The sequence below is a fragment of the Xiphias gladius genome, chromosome 23 (genome assembly GCF_016859285.1).
Source record: "Xiphias gladius isolate SHS-SW01 ecotype Sanya breed wild chromosome 23, ASM1685928v1, whole genome shotgun sequence".
Lineage (NCBI taxonomy): Eukaryota > Metazoa > Chordata > Actinopteri > Istiophoriformes > Xiphiidae > Xiphias > Xiphias gladius.
Genome location: NC_053422.1, coordinates 8,955,063 through 8,978,270, shown reverse-complemented (window position 1 = coordinate 8,978,270; position 23,208 = coordinate 8,955,063). Strand labels below are relative to the sequence as shown.

General features: G+C 41.3%; 3 protein-coding genes and 1 long non-coding RNA gene across 6 annotated transcripts in view; 1 reads left to right on the top strand and 3 right to left on the bottom strand.

The window, feature by feature from the left end:
• Positions 1–266: 266 nt before the first annotated feature.
• LOC120785619 (extensin-like) lies at positions 267–2,704 on the bottom strand. Its single transcript, XM_040120483.1, has 5 exons — positions 2,701–2,704; positions 2,171–2,234; positions 2,029–2,073; positions 1,744–1,889; positions 267–1,304 (listed from the first exon to the last, which is right to left on the bottom strand). Exons 2-5 carry the CDS (start codon positions 2,223–2,225, stop codon positions 504–506), a joined length of 1,047 nt encoding a protein of 348 aa, XP_039976417.1. The 5' UTR covers positions 2,226–2,234; positions 2,701–2,704; the 3' UTR covers positions 267–503.
• A 1,792-nt stretch (positions 2,705–4,496) lies between these two features.
• mcm7 (minichromosome maintenance complex component 7) lies at positions 4,497–15,069 on the bottom strand. The gene is made up of 15 exons (XM_040119632.1): positions 14,812–15,069; positions 12,205–12,284; positions 11,284–11,448; positions 10,981–11,105; positions 10,617–10,797; positions 10,388–10,525; positions 10,128–10,277; positions 9,792–9,906; positions 9,544–9,675; positions 8,286–8,369; positions 7,736–7,947; positions 7,374–7,639; positions 7,084–7,252; positions 5,712–5,821; positions 4,497–4,862 (listed from the first exon to the last, which is right to left on the bottom strand). The coding sequence occupies exons 1-15, from the start codon at positions 14,840–14,842 to the stop codon at positions 4,637–4,639; spliced, it is 2,184 nt and encodes a 727-aa protein (XP_039975566.1). The 5' UTR covers positions 14,843–15,069; the 3' UTR covers positions 4,497–4,636.
• On the top strand, positions 13,100–19,288 carry LOC120785178. The gene is made up of 3 exons (XR_005706562.1): positions 13,100–13,642; positions 17,043–17,172; positions 19,218–19,288. It is a non-coding gene; the product is annotated as an uncharacterized LOC120785178 (long non-coding RNA).
• LOC120785175 (cohesin subunit SA-1) overlaps positions 15,836–23,208 on the bottom strand; it is a 21,858-nt gene continuing 14,485 nt past the window's right edge. For 2 of the 3 annotated variants that reach the window (XM_040119630.1, XM_040119631.1), the window contains exons 22-32: positions 22,988–23,080; positions 22,203–22,371; positions 21,490–21,623; positions 20,899–21,000; positions 19,688–19,821; positions 19,226–19,348; positions 18,465–18,643; positions 17,666–17,861; positions 17,054–17,155; positions 16,845–16,932; positions 16,286–16,336 (exon numbers count right to left, since the gene is read on the bottom strand). In XM_040119630.1, the coding sequence (XP_039975564.1) occupies positions 16,286–16,336; positions 16,845–16,932; positions 17,054–17,155; positions 17,666–17,861; positions 18,465–18,643; positions 19,226–19,348; positions 19,688–19,821; positions 20,899–21,000; positions 21,490–21,623; positions 22,203–22,371; positions 22,988–23,080 (1,371 nt within the window). Of the gene's footprint in view, positions 16,337–16,844; positions 16,933–17,053; positions 17,156–17,665; positions 17,862–18,464; positions 18,644–19,225; positions 19,349–19,687; positions 19,822–20,898; positions 21,001–21,489; positions 21,624–22,202; positions 22,372–22,987; positions 23,081–23,208 lie in introns of all 3 variants that reach the window. The other variant, XM_040119629.1, reaches the window with a different exon arrangement.

Genomic DNA, 23,208 nt, shown 5'->3' with positions numbered 1-23,208 from the left:
GCAGAGTCGGAGGTCTAACGGCAGACAGCATTTATATGAACTAGACATAATGACCCCCGACCTGCAGGTTGGCTTTACTAGTCTGCTCTTACCTGCCACGTGGCAATGGAAGGAGCAAGCATTTACTTCTGTGTGTATTCTTGCACCTTTTAAAAGTAGACGTGAAGTCAAAACACTGCTCGTTCGCTGGTGAGAGACTGTTTTGTCACATTTTATTATGTCATTACTCAAAAATCATTTGCATGACATGCTTGTGTTGACTGCTTGTACACATGCTGACAGTGATGGTAAATACATTAAGTCGTCAATTGAACAAGGTTTAAGCAAACAATGCAACTTGTCGATGCCTAGGCACAGGCTGTTGTCTGTGACAGTACACTTGCAGGGAAGCCACAAGGTAAAAACACCCCAAAATATGGAAAGTGTGCAGCTTAGATGTTTTTAATCAAAGTCTTGCGGATGTTTTCAATCAAACGCCTTTCCTCCGACACATCCTGGATGTTTTACTGACTGTCCTCCACGGGCTCATCAGCAGCATCAGCGGGCTCCGGGTACTTGAAGCGGGCCGGGTCGTACAGATCATCCCTGGGATCGTAGGGCATGGGGTAGTAGTGAGGGTGAGGGTAGAAGGTTAATTTCTTCGCCACGGGCGCAGGAGGTACTGGCTCCTCCACAGGCTGCTCCTCCTCCTCCTCCTCCTCCACAGGAGGCGGTGGTGGTGGCGGGACCACAATCTTCCCTTTCATAGGCCTGGGTGGGTGGTCAATCAGGCAGTCCGGGTCCCAGTAGGGGTCACAGTCGTACTCCATGCCCTTGAAGATGCGGATGGGGGCAGGGGGAGACTTCTTGACGAGGACTGGTGGAGGCGGAGGTGGGGCTGACTTCTTTGGTGGAGGCGGAGGAGGCTCAGGCACTGCCACGGGGGCCGGTGCAGCCTTCTGGGGGGTGCAGTGGGGGTGGTAGCGGGGGTCGCAGAGCACGGGCACGGCGCCGCTGGGCAGGTAGACGATGTGGGGCTTGCAGAGGGGGTCCTTCCTGTTGCACAGGTACAGCACGTCAGCCTGGGAAATGGATGGAGCAGGAGGAAGAGGGGGAGCGGTCGCTGGGGGCGGCGTGGGCTTCGGGACCCCTTTCATGGGAGGTGGAAGAGGAACAACTTTGCACTTCTTGTCTGTAGCGGGGTCACACGTCGGCATCATTGGCAACCCCAGCTTGTTCTGGAAATAGGAGGCGTTGGGGCCGTAGGTGTGCTCCAGGTACCTCATCTGCTGGTAGAGCATCCGCAGTTTGTCGATCTCATAGAGCTGAGAGGGGGAACAAACAAAGAGACGATACTGTAGCGATGGAAGTTAAATGTGGGGATTATGAAAAATAAAATATTTTCTAATTTTACAGGGGTATGGAGTTTTTCTTTTTTTTTTTTTCTTTGTTTCACAACAGGAAGCCCAAAAGTCACACGAATCTCCTTTGACTGTACAGTGAAAGTAACAAAAGACTGTGAGGTATTTCACAGCTTCTGGAACCAGGTGTCTGAGTCCGTAGATACGGACTTTACCGTCCAAAGTCACTGCATTTACAAAGGGAAAATCCCGCTTCATTACAGAAGTCAGACTTTCAGGTGTGAATCTCAAGGGCATCACCCAGAATGAGAATGTGTACGCTTACTCATTCATAAAGAATCATATCTTTAAATGTAGCATATGGATTTTTTTTTTTTTTTAATCCAGGGTGTTGGTCTCTTACCCCCTCGGTGTGGCCGATGCTGCTGTAGTATCTGTAATAAGCCTGGAAGTCTGGGTTTCCCATGTACCACCTCGGGTCAACGTTACGCTTCGGTCTGGAGTGAGTCAGGTAGCCGTTTGCTTTCTCGGAGTCGATGTTAACGTGACCTACAGGAACCATTTCTGTTAAAACAGGAGTCGTCAACTTTTTCAGTCCTTCTAAAAAGTGCTTAAAGTGCAGTAGAGTTGCACACCTGGACAGAGAGCGGAATTTTGAACTGAAAAGGGATTTAAGGTCTGCAGTTACCTTCCTGCTTGATGGCATTCAGTAATGATTTGGACTCCAGCAGCCCTGGAAGAGGAAACAAATTATTTGTTGGAGGTCAATCTCCCAAAAATTTGAGACATTGGTGATGTAGCAGTTGCACAATGAAGAAATCAGAACTAACCTGGGAGCAGTGTCAGGCAGCAGAGAGCCCCCCCCAGCCATAATGTGGAAATCATCTTGAACCCCTGCAAGATGCGCAGTATGTTTCATTTGACAAAAGAAGTTGCTATTTTACTTTTAAAATATAAATTGTTAGCTTGCAAAAACTAATATTACAATATTTATATACCACTGTTCACAGAGAAAGACAAGTATTAGAGGGTATATGTGCAAATTCTTGGTCCTCTACTTCCTTTTCTTACTGAAATGAAAGACCTGTAAGAGATTTGCAAACTTGTTAAACTAATGCTTTACATAAAACAAAAAAAGACATTCATCTCGATGTGTACTCATGAGTGCAAATGCATGAAGAAGAAACATTATGTCTCCAGGTCAACCTATAATTCTATCATGTCACCATGGAATATAATAATTAAAAAAAAAAGCAGCTACAAAAGATGGAGTCAACAGGGAACTGAATAAGATCCTGTTTGTAGTTGAATGATCCAACATTGTGAACACCACAACCACACCAGTCCATGTTTTACTCACCTGGCTCAGGAGGCTGTCTTCACTGGACTAACAGGGCTGTGTGTGTTAAATACAGGTCTCGGCGTCCGTCACGCTGAAACTTTATCTCCTGTCCAATAGGATTTCACCAGATCTTTGAGAGCAAATTCTTGCTCCCACCTCTCTCTTTAATACCGTTTAATATGGGGCCTTTGGCGCCAATTAAGAATAAAAAAGCCCCTGGACCTGAGTGGCAAAGCCATAAAGAGAGCAGACTTCAAATGGAAACTCCCCATTAAGTCTGGAAGGAAAAAGGCATCACCTGCTGGGACAACTGCAACCGTGGGGGAAAATGCTGCCTACTAGCACAATATCTCAGCCAAAAATAAAAAAAAATGATATAGGGCAACCAGCACAGCCTTGAACGTTTATAATGAGTTGTTACGAGATTTCTATAACGCTCTCAGCTCCTAAAGGCTGTTATTTTTTTTACCCAGAGAACACCTGCTTTTTCTAACTGTTCTGTGACTGGAAGGACGGAACTATCAACTCATTTAAAAAAAAAAAAAAGGAAGCTGCCTTTTTTGTTTTGGTATGTCCATTATTAAATTTAAGTTGCCTCAAAAATTGACTATGACTGCATTCATACAAAACCTGGGACATGTCATTCAAATACTGCATGTTTATGAGCTGAAGCGCAGTCCCAGGGTTCCCATCCAACTTGGAAAGTATTTTTTTTTTTTTTCACCAATGCAGAACAACCTAGTGTGAACTGTGATGATACATGGCATTCACAGTGTTATACACTACAGAAGTGGCCTGGGAGTACGCAACAAATACAGCTAGAGTAATCCATTTTATGCCAGCTTTTGCAATTGGACAAAACATTTTAGGAGCATTGAGGTGACACAAAAAGTGATGAGAAATCATTGAAAAGGTTTAATTGACACGACAAACATCTAGTTTCGGCTTCTTCTAACGTGATTCTCTTACGCGAGATGCACCATTATGTTGGATAGATTAAATTACCTTCAAAGTAGTTCAAATTAGCTCCACCATGACCAACTACAACATCAAAATGCTGCACACATTAATGCATCAGCAATAATGAAATAGTTATAATTGTATAATGTTGATGGGTTTTTCCTTTGATTACTTTTGATCCTTTAAGTACTTTCTTTCTACTGATGAAACCTCTAATGAACCTTTCCAATGCCGGACTTCTAATGGAATATTTCTACAGCTTGATTTTGCCTTTACCGAGCATCAACACTTCTTCCACTACTGTCTTGGTCTTGTTTGATGAACTGTGTCGGACAAACGAGCCACTTGAAGACGAGACCTTGGGCTTAAAGTAGATGCAAAGGGCATTTTTCACCATTTTATGGACTAAGATAGTGAAAATAATGGTTAGTTGCAACCCTATGTTTGCATGTTTTTACAAGCAAGACGTGTGAAAGCTCAAAGCAGCTGCTCTAGTAAGAAACCAGGTGTTCAGGGGGGATTGTGATTTTTCATCCCATTTCATGTGCACACAGGTAGCAAAATGAGCCAAATACAGCATAGTATTGAACCATCAATTTATTATAACTATTGACACAATACAAGGCTCAATGTTAATCTATCTTGCCGGATTAGAATTACAAAAGTATAAAATGTACAGAAATGCTGAACTTCAGCTGGAAACTTTAAGCTCTAAACTTTGGATAGCACAATACCAAGTTCTGACACATATTTACAAGCGATTTACTTGAGTGAGTCTTAAACATAAAAAGCGCTATGAATCTCCAAACAGCAGGAATTCTTAAAAAAAAAAAAAAAAAAAAAAAAAAGTCCATGTTCTGCTTGACTTGTCTTACAAAATGCTGGAGGAGGAAAAGTAAAGAGCACCAATACAAGTCTGTTGAAAACCCACAATAAAGAGTTTTCCCCTCAGGTGGCTGAGACACAGCGTGCATGAAGACGTGTCCCCGCTTCTTCAGACGAAGGTGATGCGGCTGCGGGCCTGGTTGACCTGCCACACGTTCAGCTCCTCGTACTCCTCCAAGGCCTCCTCGAACTGCGCGGGCGTGAAGCCACGAGAGACGCAACGCTGCTCCGCCTCAGCCATGCGGACCACCCCACCAGCTCCACCGCGGCCTGCCACGCCCTCTGTGGCGAGCTCACGGACCAGAGAGAAGATGACGTCGGCTGGACGCTGAGTCCTGTGCAATGAGAATGAGAATTCAGACCTTTAGACCCTGGAAGAAGACTGACAGATAAATGTCAAGTACATGTTTGAAATGGAACCTGTACAAAGTGAGTATTCTTTTTCAAAAAAGGGATAGTTTGTCATCTTTGGGAAATAATTCAGTTTTTGACAAGAGATGCGATTGATTCCCCTGTCATATTTTACGGTGCAAATTAAAACAAAGATGATACAACATGTTACTTAGTGAGCTTTTGAGGAGCTGGTATGTGAATTTTGTGGCGGGCGGGGGTGATATTGTTTAAAAACTGGGATACAGGTGCTCTCTCTCCAGGAAGACAGTCTTGGTGTTTCACTTGGTTGTTCACATTAAAGTGCAGCAAATAGTTGTGTAAGATGAAAAGAGCTAGAGAGAGAAGTTCAAGACCACTGTACTTTCTAAATGCAATTTCTTAGAATATCAAACTAATTCTTAAATGAAAACTGAGATAAGATTTTATTGGTGTCAGATTTTTAAAGTATTAAGCAGTCAAGCCATGGCTCTCTTCTCCTCCAACTGATATAAAAAGCCTCCTGGAAGTCTTCCAGCCCTGCCTAGAGAACAGTTTATGGTAAAGGAGTGTGCACACGTCGATAGTCTTGACGCCTACTTAAATGAACATGCTGCCGTGTGAACAGAGCTCCATAAAAATCCAGAGACGTTTTACAGCTTCCTCCAGGATATGAAGCTACTGTTACAGGCATACAACAGACTCGTAAAGAGGATGTTAAGTCAGACGACATCCGGTCACTCATGTGATGTAGAGTTGGTGCTGACCTAATGCCAATATTAAGACAAGTCTGAGGTCCCAGTGTTAACACTAACCTTGTATTGCTGGACTTGTCAGCTTGTAATGAGTCCTTTGACATCTCCATCAGTCTCATTGCCTCATTGACGTCTTCCTTCTCCACAGTGTCCATTATGCGTAGGCGAGCCTGAAGGACAACAAAAAGGAAAAGAGTGGAGACTGTTATTGATCAAGTCGAGTAAATACATACACTGAAAAATTGAGCTTGACAGCAGTTCCATCTCGATTATGTAGGCTGCGCTGTGCCGGCACTGTCAGACCGAGACAAGTGCAATGCCCTCTGGGATGGCTGGCAATTGCCCAAGTCTCCGCCTCTCAACACCAGCTAGTCTCTCTACAAGTTGAAATTAAAACATGAGACAAAAATGCTAAAAAAAAAAAAAGGACCTGGACACTTTGAAGATCAGGTTTTTATGTAGAACATATTGATGAAAGCTCTGGCCACGGTCAGTTTTGCATGGGTTTGCACAGCTGTACCGAACGCACACAGGCTGACTGCCCACCCTGCAAAGCTGGCCAGGATCAGAAAAACCTCTTACAGTATCTCACCTGCAGGGTGATGAAGGTGTCAGAAATCATCTGTAGCATTAGGGCGAATGCAGAGTTCAGTTTATGTGCAATTGTGATGGATTCTCAACACTACAATTCAAGCTGTTTCTTTGACACAGGCCTTGTTGTGGCAGCAGTTTGCCCCCTTGTGGATATCTGTGTGGAGCACATTGCCGACCCGTCTGCCTGAAGTGCTGGTTTTGCAGTAGTTGGATAAATGCTACCTGCACAAACAGCACTTTTGGCACCCAGAGGCCGAGATAGAACTAGATAATAAAAACCCGTTCAGGAAGTATTTGCTTTTTCTAAAGTGCAAAATACAGTTTTTACAATTCATGTATACAGTTATTCATCTGATGTTATATTGCCGAATCATAGGGAAAGATGATCTTCAGTGTTTGACAGATTGGAGAGCTTTTGTCCAGTGTGGGAAAGAAGTGCTCACACTGCAGTAGGCCAGGTTATCATCACTACCTGCACTGTAAGCACTTTATCTCATACTGGACTGTTAATTAAAAAAAAAAAAAAAAAGGGCACAGCAGGATGAAAAACAATTTAACTATTAAAATAACTGCAACCAAACATTACTCCCACAAACCAGGTTATCTTCTGGTACCTTTTAAATATAGTTTCAGTAAAGGCTCTAAATTTAAAAACCCTCATTAGACATTACGAGCACATTCAATTTGATGTGATAACGTTATACTTGCGTGCAGTGAGTCAAAGAAAGCTAATTTCTGACACAATTATAGACCTGCTGCAGAGTTAAATTCCTGCCAGTGGCCTGTAAAAGTTTCCAGTTTTAACTACAGCTGACTTGAGTGGAGGTGTAGTTCTCACCAAGGCAGTAGACAGACGGAGGATGGAGAGGAGGGTACGGGCAGAGGTAAAGGTGGTGTCTTTGCTGACTCGGGCCTCTTTCCTCATCTCCACGTAAGCAGCAGTGATGTAGTCAGCTAGCGACTCGGGCACCACAGGCTGCCGCTTCTTACACAGAGTGATGTAACGTCTGAAAGGGAATTATAATCCGCAATTCAGTTGCTAGGTTTGACATTATACTTTTAAAACTTTTAATATAGTAGTAAATTTGAAAACAAACATTTTTGAAATATAACGGAGATCATCGTCACCTCATCAGCTTCATGTCGATGGGGTCGAAGTGAGTGGGCGGCTGGCGGCAGTGCTGGTGGACGTAGGTGATGTGCTGGGCCAGACGCAGGTCAGCGTCAGCGTCCGGCTTGTCTTGGATCAGCCATAGCAGGTCGAAACGGGAGAGCAGAGCAGCCGGCAGCTGAATGTTCTGCTCGATGCTCTTCCTGGGATTATAGCGACCGTAGGCGGGGTTGGCGGCGGCTAGAATGGAGCAACGGGCATTGAGGGAGGTCATGATGCCCGCCTGGGGAAAGAGAAACATTCAACATGTGTTTCGCAGACTTTACCTTTCAACTTATCAACCGGCAGTCTAATTAAACCACAAGCCATTTCTCTTTACCTTTGCAATGGAGATGGTCTGCTGCTCCATCACCTCATGGATGGCCGTGCGGTCAGCGTCGGCCATCTTGTCAAACTCATCAATGCAACAGATGCCCAGGTCAGCCAGCACCAAGGCCCCCCCTTCCAGGGTCATTTCTCCAGTCAGGGGGTCACGCATCACTGCTGCAGTCAGACCGACACCGGACGATCCCCGACCTGTTGTGTACTGGCCTGAAAGCCACAGAGGAGACGGGAGAAAAAGTGACTGAGTGAGACCTGGGTGAAATGGTACACATTTTGTTTTTAAATGGCATACAAAGCCGAATAGGTTTTATCAAACGAAGACATACAAATGCGAGTATCAGGTTGTCAAAGTGTAAACTATACTTTTGCCTACTTTGTGATTTTCTAATCTTTGTGTGTCCCCAAAACTACTCTTCTCCAGTCAGACTATCACATCAAAAGTTAATATTTTACCTCATAAACCCTAATGGAAATATAATGCCTTGCAGGATAAAATATTAAACCAGATACAGGACTTTTACTCAAACAAACAGGACTGCACTCACTTCGAGGAGCCAGACGGTCAATGTAGGACAGCAGCTGTGACTTGGCAACTCCTGGGTCTCCCATCAGGCAGATGTTTATGTTTCCTTAAGGGAGAAAAAGCCAAAACAGTAAGAGTGTTGCAGTTATTACAAGATTTCAAAGGGCAATTACTTTTGTTTGAGCCCTTACCTTGTTATCTATAATATTTATTAAACAATTGCCATTAATAATGGCATAAAGTGAAAATCCTACCTATCCTATGTAAAAAAAAAAAAAAAAAAAAAGGTTTTGCTCATTTAATAAATCAATTCTCAAGCATTTAAAGATAATTCACTGTTGACATATTTTGGCGACAGTTAAATACTCTACTTACTGTAATAATTACTGTTAGACAGGATATTTTTTTTACAACATGATGAGATGAGAATCAAGGAATATTCCAAGGGGTGGAATCAACACTATTACCTCTTTTTGTTTTGGTGGGTTATGTCTACAACTAGCTCTGGCAAAAACTATAAAACTGTATAAACAACCTGGTACAGCAGCTACACCTAAGCTGACAAACAAAAGCCCTCCATGGTGTTGTGAAAACACAGGGTATTGCTGGCATTGATCTGCAATCACTTGAACAACCCTGCAGCACTCGCACTGTGAGTAGGGCTAGGATCATCACACACACACACACCCACACACACCCACCACCTGTTTAAGCTCCTCCCATCAGGAAGGCGCTTTAGAGCAAGCTGCACAAATACACCGAAAAACAGCTTTTTCCCCAAAAGCTGTGGCACTAATGACCTCCGACATCTCCCCATTCTGACAATGATGTGCTGCTATCATTTGAGCAAGTGCATTTTTTTACTTATGTCACTGATTATGTGCAATAATTCTACACCAAACATACACATCATTCTACAGGGCAATAGACCATCACTCCATACCTGTCACACTGCACATTTAGTTTTATTTTATTTTTGATTGTATTTTACACGTTATACGTTTGTATTGTGTGCTTATATTGCTTAAATTCTTTACTTTTGTTTAATCTGATATTTTATATTTCTATCTCATTCCCGACTAATTTGTTCTTTGGAAATAGGCTTAAATACAATGCACCATTTGAAGTGGACAAAGTTGGAATTTCATTGTGCTTGCGAAATGACAAGTTCTTGAATCTTGATTTGCAACTCCAACAACGTATTTCCCTCTGAGATAAACAGTCCTGAATTGACTGTCTATTGTTTGGGAAGAAGTTTAGGGTCTCATGACTGTGCTCACCTCTGATTTTCATGCCTTTAGGCGCCTGTTCAACTCCTCCAACCAGCAGCAGAAGAAGAGCCTTTTTCACGTCTTCATGTCCATAGATCTCTGGTGCTATTGAACCGGCTAGTTTCTCATAAAATCCTTCATCTGCAACATAGAATACAGTCACTTCAGTTGCTACAAGAGTGAGGCAATTTTCTGCATTGTCAGATTTTGGCATTCATGTGGTTTAATGTAGTTTAGTCGCACACAGGGACCCCTACCTGTGATGCTGCGCAGCTCCTCATCAGTCAGCTCCTCGTTACCAAGCTCATCATCCTCCATCTTGTTCATGAGTGTGATGCTGTGGGCCTCCAGGTAAGTTTCCGACAGAAGTCCCTGAAAGGACCAAAACAGGACATTTTATGAAGGGACGGAGAGTCTTTGGATAGAGATGCAGTTTGGGACCAAGGGCAGTTTTAACCCAAATATTTTCCTCAAAAACCATAACCTCTAAATCCCCTCTCTAATTATGAATTTTCCTATAGGTTTGAGTGTGGGGTATTGTGCAGTCTGGGCTGACACAGAAGCATCCAAAATTCAGGTCAAAAGCCACTTACCTGGACAGCTTGTTTGAAACCCGTGCGCAGAAGAGGGAGGAAGACTCCTGTGATGGCTACATGATCTCCTGGCTGGGCAAGACGTGTGTTTTCTCCGCGGGCGTATATTGACATGCTCCTTGGAATATTACCAACAGGCACCTGATCACTCTATAAAGATAATAGAAGAAACTGATGAGAAAGCAGGAAATTGATCTATCACAATAGTTCAATCCTATTTATGGAAGGGATTGAGTATTTTATTGGATTTAGTTCCGTACATGTTCCTGAATGCGTAGCTCCTGGAATTTGACAAATTTGGAGCCTCTGGTCTGCAAGTAGAGACGACCTCCAGATTTGTTTGTGACACACTCTTGGCTGGGACACATGATGAGGGGCATGAAGGAGGGAGACTGGATCTGAAGTACAAGGAGAATGCATGACGGATACATGTTTATTGTAGATCTTGTCACAGGATGTAAATGACTGCAGGATTAAAACCAATCTTACTGGCTGATAGGTCTCAGCACCACACTGGTCACATGTGTAAGTAGCTACAGCCATCATTGGTTTGACCTCAGTGGCACGGGTCACTATGCCTCGAACCGTCACCAGGTGCCCGATGCTGTCAGCTCGTACATCACGCACCACTTTAGGTTTAGCGGTGTTGGGAGGCTTAAAGTACAGCTCACTGTGGATGGAAGACAAAGTTCATAAGAAAGGTAATCCTGCGTAAATATATGTATATGCAAGATTTACTGTGAAGGAACCCTTTTGAAAGGCTGAAAACAAATGAAGTACTCCACCAGGCATTGTCGAATAACCAAAATATGTTAGAATAAATAAAATCAATCCCGAATCTGAGTCAACTTACAATCTCCTCATGAGTTCAGGTGGGTATTGGTTACGTGGGTCTCGAGTGTCTGCAGGGTCGCGACCCCTCTGTTCCATCATAAGCCTGTGCTCAATGTACACGTCCAGGGAATCTTTGGCCACAATCTGGATACAAAAGCATGTATGCATTTCCATTTTAATAGGCAAAGGCAAACGTTATACTTTATTATATACCGTGACAATGAATTGATATTGTACTGTCTAATCATTACAGTTGATATTTTAATCAAAACACTGACTTTGTTTAAACCCCATACAGGATTAACTGTGCAAGTCCACGTACATCTCTTTCTTTGTACTCTGGTAGCAGCTCGTGGACGGCATCAGCAAACAGGCCCGTGTAGCGTTTGGCATTCTCACAGACACTCTCGACCAGCTCGGGGTGTTCCTCGGCCACATCGTCCAGTTCCACAAAGACAGACACCTGCTCCCTGTGCGCCAGCGCCACCTGCACATACAGACAGGTAATTAGATGAGCCACTTAACAACTACACGACCCCGTCTGCACTGATACTGCTCAGTAACAATGACACCTCTACAGTTTCACAGACTTGGGCAGGCTGTGACAGTGCATCTAGATACAACTTCATAGCCTAACCTGATTATAATGGCCCGCACATTTTGCAAATACACGAGGGCATTTTTTGCCTTCTATGCAGTATTTATATTAAGTGTAACTATGTATACATATATTTTTTTCATAATAATAATAATAATAATAATAATAAATAAAATATAGCTGTCTCTCTCTTTATAGATATAGATCTATATTTTATCTATAGGGGAGGTGAGCTTTCAGTTGTGCCACTTGTACACCCAAGTGACATACCTTTTGTGTGAACCCCCAATCAGAAGCTGATACATTTTGTACCAAAAAATTAATCATTTGTTTAGATAAACACTTCAGCCTCTAAATATGAAGGCATTAGGTTAAGCAAAAACTGAGATTACTTTTCAAAAAGGGACTAAGACTAAATTATGTCCAAGACAGAGAGTACCCTAAAATACAATTCAAGAGGACAAAAGAAAACTCAGTACTCCACCATACATCAGCACTTTTTTTCAGTCAAATTTATTCAGTTTGTGTGATATGTTAAATCAACAACCTTCCTAGTGAGGCCCAAAACAGTCAAACTCTGAAAGCTACGCCCAATTTTACTATTTGTTTACTATACTTACAAGCTGAGTTGTTTACTATACTTACAAGCTGAGCTCCATATTTGAACACCTTCTTCCCATTGTCATCCTCTGTGTAAAACTCCTGCAGGAACCTTTTGCATTTTTCTGCAAAAAAAAAAAAAAAACAAAAAAATAAATAAAAACAAAATCGCCTTTAGCTTTATTTCACAGCAAAAAGAAAAAAAAGAAAAAAAAAAGAGGCACATCCAGCAGACACTAGGTGGAGATTGTTTGTTAGCTATATGTGCATACAAAGAAACAATTGATCTGATGTTACCTTTTTTTTTTTTGACTAAACATAAAAGCAGCTTTCCAAGTTTTAAAGCTGTTGAAAATGTTGAGCAACACCACCACCACCGCCACCACCAATGGGCCTACAGACTGGGAGCTAATTTGTTGTCCTGCGACGACCCCCTTTGTTGAGTAACATGGCATCCTGTAATCTCGATGAGTCACTATTGCCTACGGTAAAGCACAAACTGCCACCGACGTACTGCATGAAGCAAATTCCCTTTCGCGTGTACTTGCTATCATAGTTTTAGAGTGAAATAACGGACGTTATGCTGCAGATGGCTTAGAGTAAGAATGTAAATACAACAACAGGCGCGTCAGTTCAGTGTCCATTTTTTTGGGATAATAACCCTCACTTCTCGAAAGAGCCACAACTACTAACAATTTTTAAATCTACGTCGCAAAAAACGAAACTAGCATTAACAGACGATCGAAATACTCCACTTACTTTGACGCTGTAGCAGAAAATCTGCAGCTCTGGTTTATTATTTCTCTGTTCGAGGATGTTATTGTAAACAAAGCAGCACATGGCTTTTGTGCCTCGTCACTCATAAACCCCTCCGCGATGCCTCCGCTCTTAAAAATAATCCGGGCTGTTGTTGTCAAACCGCGGGCCAGCCATCTTCTAACGTTAGCTTGGGTTAGCGCAGTTCTGTCGAACACAGGCGGCTCCATCGATATTAGCCACCGTCCTCGCCGTAATAAAATACGACTACGGGCGGTACGAGGTCGCCGACTTAAAAGCTTAACAGTCAAGGTTCCCGACGGTTCGTACACTCCCCGAGTGAAACTTCCGAACAGTTTGATGGGGCTATTGAATTCGCAAATTGGGAGACTGATCAAGTATTTGTAAAGTTTCGGTTATAGTAAGTAATTGGAAAAATAAATACAATAAATTGTTATACGGGCGTAGTAGTTAAGCAACCGGAATTTAAAGCCAAAGCACGGCTAGACTTGGTCACAAACCTTCACGCCAAACTTACGCTACCTTCGAATGTTGCATAAGAGTTTGAATATTTTAGCAATGTACGCAGGGGGTGCCTAAACCGTTACCGTAAACATAACGTTGTTTGATTAACCTCAAAATAACGTTCGCGTTCAAACCGCCGTGGACTCTAAACTAAGCGCCCTTTATCAAAGCACCCGAAAAAACCAGGTCGACTCACCACCAGGTAATATTACTAAAACCGTCAGTGCATCTAAATGCAAAATGGCACTTCAGCTGACTGGCTGTCAGTTACACAAGTTAAAGAGAGGTAGCTAACTGGCTAGCATGCTAATGTAGCGTTAACGTTGGTTGGGGCAGCTAAACTTTGTGGATGTTTAGTGGGAGGAATCTCTGTCTGAGGACGCTTAAAAAAAAAAAAAAAAAACACCAGAAAACAAGTGCATAAAGCTGGCACCATAGGTCGCGATAAGTTGAAATAAAGCGTTGAATGCCACTGGGTAACCCACTGGCATCGAGCGTTTGAAAACATTTACCGTTAATGTCGCGCTGTTTCACCGTTGAGAAACAAGGGAAAAGGCGTAACAAGCTAAAGCCTTTAAACTTTGGATAACACAGCAACGCTGTATTCACACAACTGAGAAGTTCTGTCCGTCACGATGGCCTAAATTGTCTCGATTGAGTCGGTGCAACGTTTTCTGAGTAACTTTAAAAACTTGTGCTGAACATGGGATGTCTAACGTTATAAATAACTGGCTACTTTTTTTCCCCGTTGCTTTATTGTGGGGTCTTGTTTCATGAGCCGAAAGGCTACAGATTAAAATGAACAAAATAAGCACCAGTTGTCAACTTTCCATCGTTAGTATCTTGTTACTAAGAAATCCCCCTCCGCCTCCATTAATTTACGACCTCAAGTGCAAGTTATTGTTGGACATGTGCTTGCACACTGGCGCCTGCTCCTTTGTTTAAGCAGATCCATCCGGGTCATCGGGTAGTCAACAGGCTCACAGACAATGCCTAACTAGTTCCTAAAAAAAAAAAAATTACATGGCGACCAGAAAAGTTTGTGCAACTTCAACGTGAACAACAGTCACCCATATCCGGATCTTATTGAACACATTTTACACGCAGAACTTTCGAGGTTGTGGTTGTGGCACGGTAAGTTAGTACAGAGGGAGAAAGAAAAAAAAACAGGATGTAATAGCATGCGATTGGTTGAATACAACTATTTGGACTGCACAAACTCAACAAATTGGCTTTTATACCCAATACACTCCGTGGCTAACATTCACTACATTTTCGAATAGCATTTTATCGGACACTTTCAGTTAAAAGAGAAGTCTATTAGGCCGACCTGTTGCTGCCATGCCGTTACTGTGAAAGTTAACCCATTACCTTTCTCCGCCGCATAATCCTTAGGAGCCATGGCTGCAGACGTGGACCCTCAGGTGAGGCGACGTGATATCGAAATCCTAACGGCACCGACGAAAAAAAGTGCAGCTTGGATTTACGGTTTAGCTGCTTCACCAACACCGGAGACCTGTATTCATTCACTTTCAGCTTGAGTTTCTCCTCGGTCGCGGTGCAAGAAGTGGCGCGAGTCTGACGTCTCCGGCGGCCAATCGCGTCGCTTCTTTCCGCGGGGAGAGGCGGGATTTTGTGGTGGCGCGAAAGTTGCTAGTGATTATGCGTCACGTGGCTCGTCCAACTTCCGCCCTGTTTGTCAGGAATGGCGCGAACGGCGATGATTGGATTTCGTACAACCGAGTGACCCCGGGCTGAACCTGAACCGAGACACTGTAGGCCAGCGGTGGCAAATAGCGGCCCCGGGCCAAATCTGACCCTACAGCTAAAATATTTGGCCCCGAGATGAAAGCAGAAGATTTCACTTTAATTGTAATCCTAACTTTTACATAATCTGTAATAAATCTACAACACATACCAATGTAAATGCGTGGCTCATGTAAACGCTAACAAACAGGACCTTGTTACATACTGTTTACAGATGAACTTGTGTGCAAAGGTTTTGGAGAAAATAAGTAAAACATGACCCCTAACATGTACGAGACATTAAAAGTGAGCCTGTCTTCAAATGTTAATGCACTGTACATTGAAACAGGAAAAAAATATACTGTACTGTTAATGCACTGTAAAATTAAACAGTACTTGTGGCATGTGCAGAAGTTTAGGCACCTGCGTAACTCTGTACATAGTAACCACCACTTTTTCACAGCTCACATCTCGCAAATGGTTATTGTAGCAAGCTCTGAGTCTGTTTCCTATTTCTCCTGTGCTGTGCCATTTACTCACTCCTGGCATTTTGATCTCATTTCCCCCAAAAAGTTCTTGAAAAATAAACAAAAACAGACAAAGCAAACAAACGAACAAACAAAAAAAACAAAAACAAAATTAAGCGTGCTCAATTAAGCATCTTTTAATAAACATTAAATTAACAATGTTCAAAAACAAAAGGTGCTGTCAACAGCAGTACAAGACTTTCAGCTTGTTGTCAGCAAACAGGGATCATACGAAACCTCAACATAACATTTCCTTTTAACCATTTGGAATTTTTCTTAAGACTTTAATATCAGAACTGCTTCTCTGTGTGTTCCAAACACAAACACTCCTAACAGTGAATTATGTTAGTTTTTGTCTCCAGACTTCATAATCAATTTTTTGCCTCTTTTTCCCTCCAATTGACTTAAAGTTGAACTGATAGGTGAACTCAGTAAGGGGTCATGTAGAAGAACTGATGGCCCTAATATCTAGTACACTCGAATGTTTTGAAACCAAAAAAAAAAAAACACAGTAGAGTTGAGTGTATTCATCAAAAAGAACTGTTCCCTAGATGATCCAGGTCTCCGTGCCCTCAATCAAAGAGCTCATCAAGGACACTGGCTGAAGTGTGACGAGTGGAGGGCTGTAGAGCAAAAACAGGATGAAAGTTTGAGCTTGCCAGGAATGTAGTCCTTCATCTTGAAATTACAAAAAAAAAAAAATCAAGTCAAGAAAACTCCCACAAACTGGAATACTATTTCACTAGAGTCACTGTCAAAATATGTATACTTCATACCTCTTGCATCAGAAATGGACACAGCCTCCACAAATCCTGAATTTATTTGTGCTTTATTCATTATACTCTGCTGGTAAAAAAGTATCATGTATTTTAATGGGCATCAATTCAACTGTAGCTCAGTTGCCCTGATCCAACACAGTGGCAAAACAGCGTAATACATGTTGCTACTTAAACTGAAAACGCAGATTTGAGAGAATGACAAAAATACACAAATCTAATCAAATCTGTATGTTAAAGCCAAAATTTCAGGATTATATAGAAAAATACAGGATTCAAAGCTGACTCATTAATGACAAGTACTATACCTGATGTGTATGAGTGTGTAATTTGTGCCAAGATGTTTTGTTTTTACCAGTGTATATGCAGATTCACGGTCACTTTCATAATCCTCAATCTCCGCCTCCCCTCTTTCTGCAGTGTCATCTTCAATCAAGGACAGCCTGTGAATCACACACACAGAACGATTTTTATCAATTATTCTTGGATGATAATAGCTATTGTGACATGAGACAAGTACTCTGGCATGGCACCGTTTGTATCCCCCTTTCAGATCAGTCTTACAAGGTGAGGTGGGAGTTCAGGTCTTGCTGATCCAAATTGGGGCCAGTCTGGCTGGAGGACAGCTGGCGTCGTTTGATCTGCTTCACCTTTCGCATCTGGGGCCTGGAGAATGGCAGCAGGTAAATTTTGGCAGCCATGAAGTCTGAGGCTCAAGCTAGTACAAATTTTAGCTGGCTGGTAAATTGTTCAAAGCACCTGTTAAACCCTCCTTTCTTCCCTCTTTTTTTCTTTCTACATCTACATACTGTTTCTATCTACCTACTGTATCTGCATCTATTTGAATACGTGTTAACGGATGAGGAAAATGAATTGTATACAACTTTATTTAAACAAAAATAAATATTTTATCAGCAAGACCTTCAGTCATCAAGTCACAAAATTTTTATGTTTGCAACATCGCCTTGTGGAATTTTTTTTTTTTTTTTCCTCGGGGTGACGGTTGATGTTGAAAAAAAAACAGCCAGCCCTTTGCCACACAACACTGCACAATTTGTTGATTTAGGACATAACAGGGAGTAGTCGACTCTTGGCGGAGACTGACAGAAAGTAACCAACCCCTGGCAAAAGACATAGTAGATTCTTCAGACGTGTTGATGATAAAATTCAACTTACCCCGAGGAGAATTCATCCTCGGACTCCGGCTCATTTAAGCCGCTGCCGATATCAGACTCTAGTGCTGTGGGTTTTCTGGAGGCCAGCTTCTTGGCTGGCTGTCTCTGGACAGTAGAGGTGAGGGCTGGGGTGTGAAGTCTGCTGTTGATACTGCTGCTGTCCAACCAGGATCCTCTGGTGGTGCTGGACACTGAACCTGAAGGACACACAAGTCACTAGAGGAGGTTATTAACTATAACATTTTGTTCACTGTATTTTCATTTTTATTGTATTTGTTTTACAAAGTCAACACTAAATGACAGATATGATACAGTCCAATGGATTCACAAACACATTAGCACTGACAAGGTTAGGGGTTAATTACCCAGACAAAAGAAAACTGACAACAATTTTAATAAGAGATCAATCATTTCAGTCATAACTCAATCACCAGTTCAAGATTATGAATATGAGAAATGCAGTTTTTCTCTGTTTCATATCATTGCAAATTGAACACCTTTGAATTTGAACTGTTTGTTGGATATAAAAGGGAATCTGAAGATGTCACCTTGGGCGAACTTGTGATCGGCATTTTTTAAAAACTATTTTCCTTTACAATTAAACCACGAATGGTAGAAAGAGTAATCATTAATGAAAATAATCATTGGTTCAGGGACGTACCTTTAAAAAGGGAATCAAAGACATCATTTTCCTACATCATTCCAAAATCATTCATATAACACCTTTTCAAGTATTACTGGTTATGTGCACAGTGTATCCATACACAGGGTTTTTTGCATAGCATGTGTGACCATCTCACCCCGAGCAGTGGTCCTCTTGCGTTTAGCTACAGGAGTTTCATGTGAGGAGACAGCATCACCTCTCTCCTCATGCTCTCTGGGTCTGGAAGGGGTGCGAACCTCCAAAGAACGCTGATACAGTCTGACCGAGGGCCAGGAGAGGGCAGCACTGGGACACTCTGATTTCAACAATGCAGCCCTGGGAGGGGACGACAGCGACAGAGGGATGAGGACAAAGACCAAGGAAGCCTTTGTTTGTGTTTAGTGGCTCGGTTTGTGCAGGTTTCCGTAAATTATGGTGAATCGATTTTGATCCAGTTCAACCATTAACACAGAACCTATAGAGAAATTTAAGGAATAAATGTATAAACATTACTGTTAGAATTATTTTTTTAACAAAAAGCTTATTTCAATACATAAAAAGCTTGCTTCAGCAGCTTTAGCCTACAGTTTGGAATATGAGTGCTCCAATCCCACTTCTGCACTACTGACAAGAAATTTCAGTATTGAATACATTTATTTTACTCTGTGTATATCTGTATATACTTGCTTGCTGTTATTACACAAGAAAGACTGAGAATTTAAAGTTTCTTAAATCAGAAAATTGACCCCCCCCGTTGTCAAAAAGGTACAAAATCCATTTCCTTTGGGGCGTTTCTGGAATAACTTACGTACCTCTACTGAATAATAATAGAGAAATTAGCTAAAACATTGGCACTGGATTCAGCCAATTAACCTTCCCTTCTGACAGTTCACGTTTTTGTGTGTTTTAGTTTCTCACAGCTGGGCGCGGTCCTGTTGCAGCAGCTTAAAACTGAACTCGCTGAGAATCTCCAAGAAGGCCATATTCGGAAGCTGCTCCGCTCCCTCCTGTGGGTCGCGAAACGCAAAACGTATACCGTCCCTGAGAGCAAACACAACACACGCATCAGCTCTAACATAAAAACATTTATAACATAGAATGAACTATAATGTTAAAAGAAATAATACTGTACTAAACGTAATGTTTAATTTACACCCTTCAAATGTGGCGATTCATCACCACCTGAGTTAATTGTCATGTCAGGTCTCCTGCAACACACATTTCCTCTATCTATTTCTTTTACTGAGCTACTGCAGCCCCCAAGAGCTGAAAAACTGCACTTGGTAAAGTGAAATGGTAAAAATCAAAATTTAATAAACTGAGTGAGGACCTCACACATCTGGTCTGTATGCGTTTGTCATAGGCATGTGTTTTACTCACATGTGCAGGGCCACCAGTGGTTTGCGGACACGATGAAGATCGATGCCAAAGCTCATGGCGAGCCTCTTGGCCAAGTCTCTAATCTCACGGAGATCCTGCCTGCTATGGTCCTCCGTAAGCATCTCTGAGAACAGCTGAATACGCACAAACATGACTTTGTGTAAACATGTTACGCGAAAGGAACGATATTCAGACAGTTCTATAGATATGGACAGACTGTTCCACTTGTTTGGGCAAGGTTAAAAAATACCTCTACGCAATTCAAGCGCCGGTTTTAATTTACTTGGAGAATCAAATAAGAAGTTTGCATCATGAAACACTGAACTGACTATTAAAGAAAATGAATATGCGCAATCCAAATGTTACTAATATAGTAAAAAGATTGTAAATACATACATTGCCATTTACAACCAATTGAGGATGCACATCTACCTTTGGGGCAGCTAACAGCTAATGTAATGTAACATATGTGGACATTTTCCACATGTAGAAATAAAGCAACTCGCTTAAAAACGATAAATTTACCTTTTTAGAAGTAAATGTTTGTAAAACTCATCCTTGCATATCCTGTTTTTTATTTTTATTTTTTTAGATACATCAACAGTTTATCCTCTTTTAGGATAAACTATAGGTAAGTTATTCTTATTTTCAGTATACAGTTCATCTGAAAATTTTCATCTTAAATGTTATTTGAAAGCATATAGAAGTTCTTTATAATATTTTAACTTTTTTTGCTCAATTGTTTTGTTTATATGTATTAGCGGAAGATGCATGTTTTGTTAAATACACACACAAAGATCTGTTAGGTCTTGGTAGCTGCTGTTTTTCAGTGCAAAAATGTTCCCTTATATATGTAAAAAGCACAGTCGTCATCAGAACATTGCGATTATGAAATGATAAAAACAAAGCTCCACAATCAGCTAACAAATTTGTGACAATCAAAAAGATGTGAAACAACAAAACTATCAAAAGAGAAAACAACATTCAGTAATGATGTTTTTAGTGTGATGCAGCTTTAGTACTATCATCATAACTAATGACAGTTTTCAAATTACAAATTCCCTGTGGAAGGTATATATGTCATGTATTCACTAAAAGTTCATTGCCATCACACTTTACAATCAATATATTAAAAAAATAAATATAAATAATAATAATTCTCAGGCGGTCTCATCATTAACATTATTATTAAGGTTTTAACAAGTGCACACCTGCTGTAGGCTCAAACAGACTGTCCTGGCGCTCTGTACAGGATTGATGAGCTTGCTCTTGCTCACAGTCTCTTTAATGATGTCACCAAAGTCTTTAAAGTACTGGAGCAAACCGGAAAAGAGAGGGAGGAAAAAAAACTTCAGTTATGATCATTAGTCTATTTAATTAACATGGCTGGCTAGACGTCTAAAAATGAAAAAAAAAAAAAAAAAATACACTTCGTTCTTGTCATCCGAGCTTCCTTTAACCACTGTTCTTCTGACTCATTCTTAGCACCTAACTGGTTGTAAAACAGATTTTCTCACCCTCCTCCACTCTCTTACACATCATCTCTGTTACCAATTTTTTATGTTTGACAAACTGTTTCCTAACCCATTTAATATCGCCAAAGAATGACGGTCTAACTGAACTATTAATTTAGCTATTTCTAAACTAATTTAACTAGTTTGCTTAAATATGCAAACAACTGTGACACACAGCCAGTCAATGAATATGAATACGCGTATATATACATTATACATTATGTATGTGTAATATGCTAGGTTAAAAAAAAACAAACTATCCCTTTAAGCCCCTATCCCCATCTCCACCTTGCTGTAGTGCTTGAAGACGTCGGTGGCGGCGGTGAGGTCCAGCACTCCGTAAATGACCAGCTTACAGTAGCCGGCCAGCTGGTTACGCTTCTTCTGGAGAAGAGTTATCTTCATCTCTTCCTCCCCCTCAACTAGAAGAGAGCCAGGGTTGAAGAATGGGAAGAGAAAGGAGAGGAAAAGAGAATATGGGGCAGTGATAGACCAATAGTTAACTTGAGAAATAGAGACAGGTGAGCCAGAGGAGAAGCTTTCAGATGTCTATAAAACAAAACAAAATCAGAATGTGATGAAAGACTGGTGTTTGGGAATTTGCAGCACATTGTAAAATACAGAAATAAAGATTAGTTACAGCAGAAGATTCTCAAAATAAGACATCAAAAGCTATGTCCGCAGGCATAAATGAGGGTAGGGCCCTCTGGGAAAGCTTGGGCAGTGTTAAAATTAAGCATTTCCAAAACACTACATATGCGTAAAGAAAAAAAAAAATCCGTTTCTGAACATTATTCAGATGACAATTGTAACAGTGTTGTCACTTTGTCAACACTGACTGAAGGTGCTTCGGGAAAGTACCATAGTTTATGCAACCATTTGGAGTGGGTGTTATTTTTTCATATGGTGTCAAAGTAACATTGAGGATATTGATAACTATCAATACTGATCAATATGAAAAAACAATTGTCAATACTGTGGTCCGTATCCCCCAGTCCTACCATTGAGCTCAGCATCTTCAGAGTCAGTGAAGATGTAGTCCAGAAGGAAAGCAGCCATCTCGGAGCGTAGGGAATCAGAGGGAAGGTGGACCAGTGCTTGGAGGGCGGGTTCAGAGCGGACCGAACTAATACTGTACAACAGCAGCAAGTCACACAGCAGCTCAAATGCCTGTGGATGGAAAAACCCACAAACCCTTGGAATTTATTGTCTCTCTATATTAAAATTCAGATCTATAACGCTAATATTAAGATGACGATGATAGTTTGTCTGAGGAGCAACTTGTCTCAAAGGGTAACATCTCTAAAAAAGGAAAAATACTAAAAAAATAAAATGCTTTTTTAACAGATTTAAAAATTCATTCACCTATGGTCTCAGTTCAAAAATAATATTGCTGCACTCCTAGTTCACATATGGGGCAATGCTAATTGTAACGTAAAACTTTAAGTCCCCCCTATTTAACATTTATAAACAGTATATAAATATATAAATGGCTTATAACACTATAATGTGGTTGAAGGCAGATCTAAGTGTTTATTACTATACATTACGTACAAACTGTATTTGTCAGCAACTATTACTTATGTGCTGCTGTGGGTAGAGGCTGCTATATGAACACATAATGAATGAAAAAATAGTAAAACACAGTTGTCTTCACAGAAGAAGTTATAATTGCTGACAAATACTTCAGATTAATAAACACTTAAAATATGCTTTTGTATACTGCTTACAAATGCTAAATAGGGGGGCTTAAAGTAAAGTGTTACCATTGTCACAAAGCTCTCACCCGATCTCTGATCTCAGTCTGGTTCAGAGACAGACACGTCTCACAGACTCTGCAGAACGCACGCACCTCCTTCTTCAGACGCTTCAGTTCGGCCTGCAACAGAGGGTGACAAGAGGGACAAAGAGCAGATGTAGATAAATACATCATCTTATTAATGTGTAAATTTTGCGTGCGTGTAGGAAAGGAATGAGGTGCAAGGCACGTTACTTTCATCCCACGTG

Coding starts and splice junctions, on each gene's coding strand:
- mcm7 (XM_040119632.1), bottom strand. CDS start 14,842: ATGGCTCCTAAGGATTATGCGGCGGAGAAAG. Junction 11,106..11,283: donor CAGAGTACAAAGAAAGAGAT/GTACGTGGACTT, acceptor TTTTGTATCCAG/ATTGTGGCCAAAGATTCCCT. Junction 10,798..10,980: donor CCTGAACTCATGAGGAGATT/GTAAGTTGACTC, acceptor TTCCATCCACAG/TGAGCTGTACTTTAAGCCTC.
- LOC120785619 (XM_040120483.1), bottom strand. CDS start 2,225: ATGATTTCCACATTATGGCTGGGGGGGGCTCTCTGCTGCCTGACACTG. Junction 2,074..2,170: donor CTGCCTGACACTGCTCCCAG/GTTAGTTCTGAT, acceptor TTCCTCTTCCAG/GGCTGCTGGAGTCCAAATCA. Junction 1,305..1,743: donor GCATCGGCCACACCGAGGGG/GTAAGAGACCAA, acceptor TCCCCCTCTCAG/CTCTATGAGATCGACAAACT.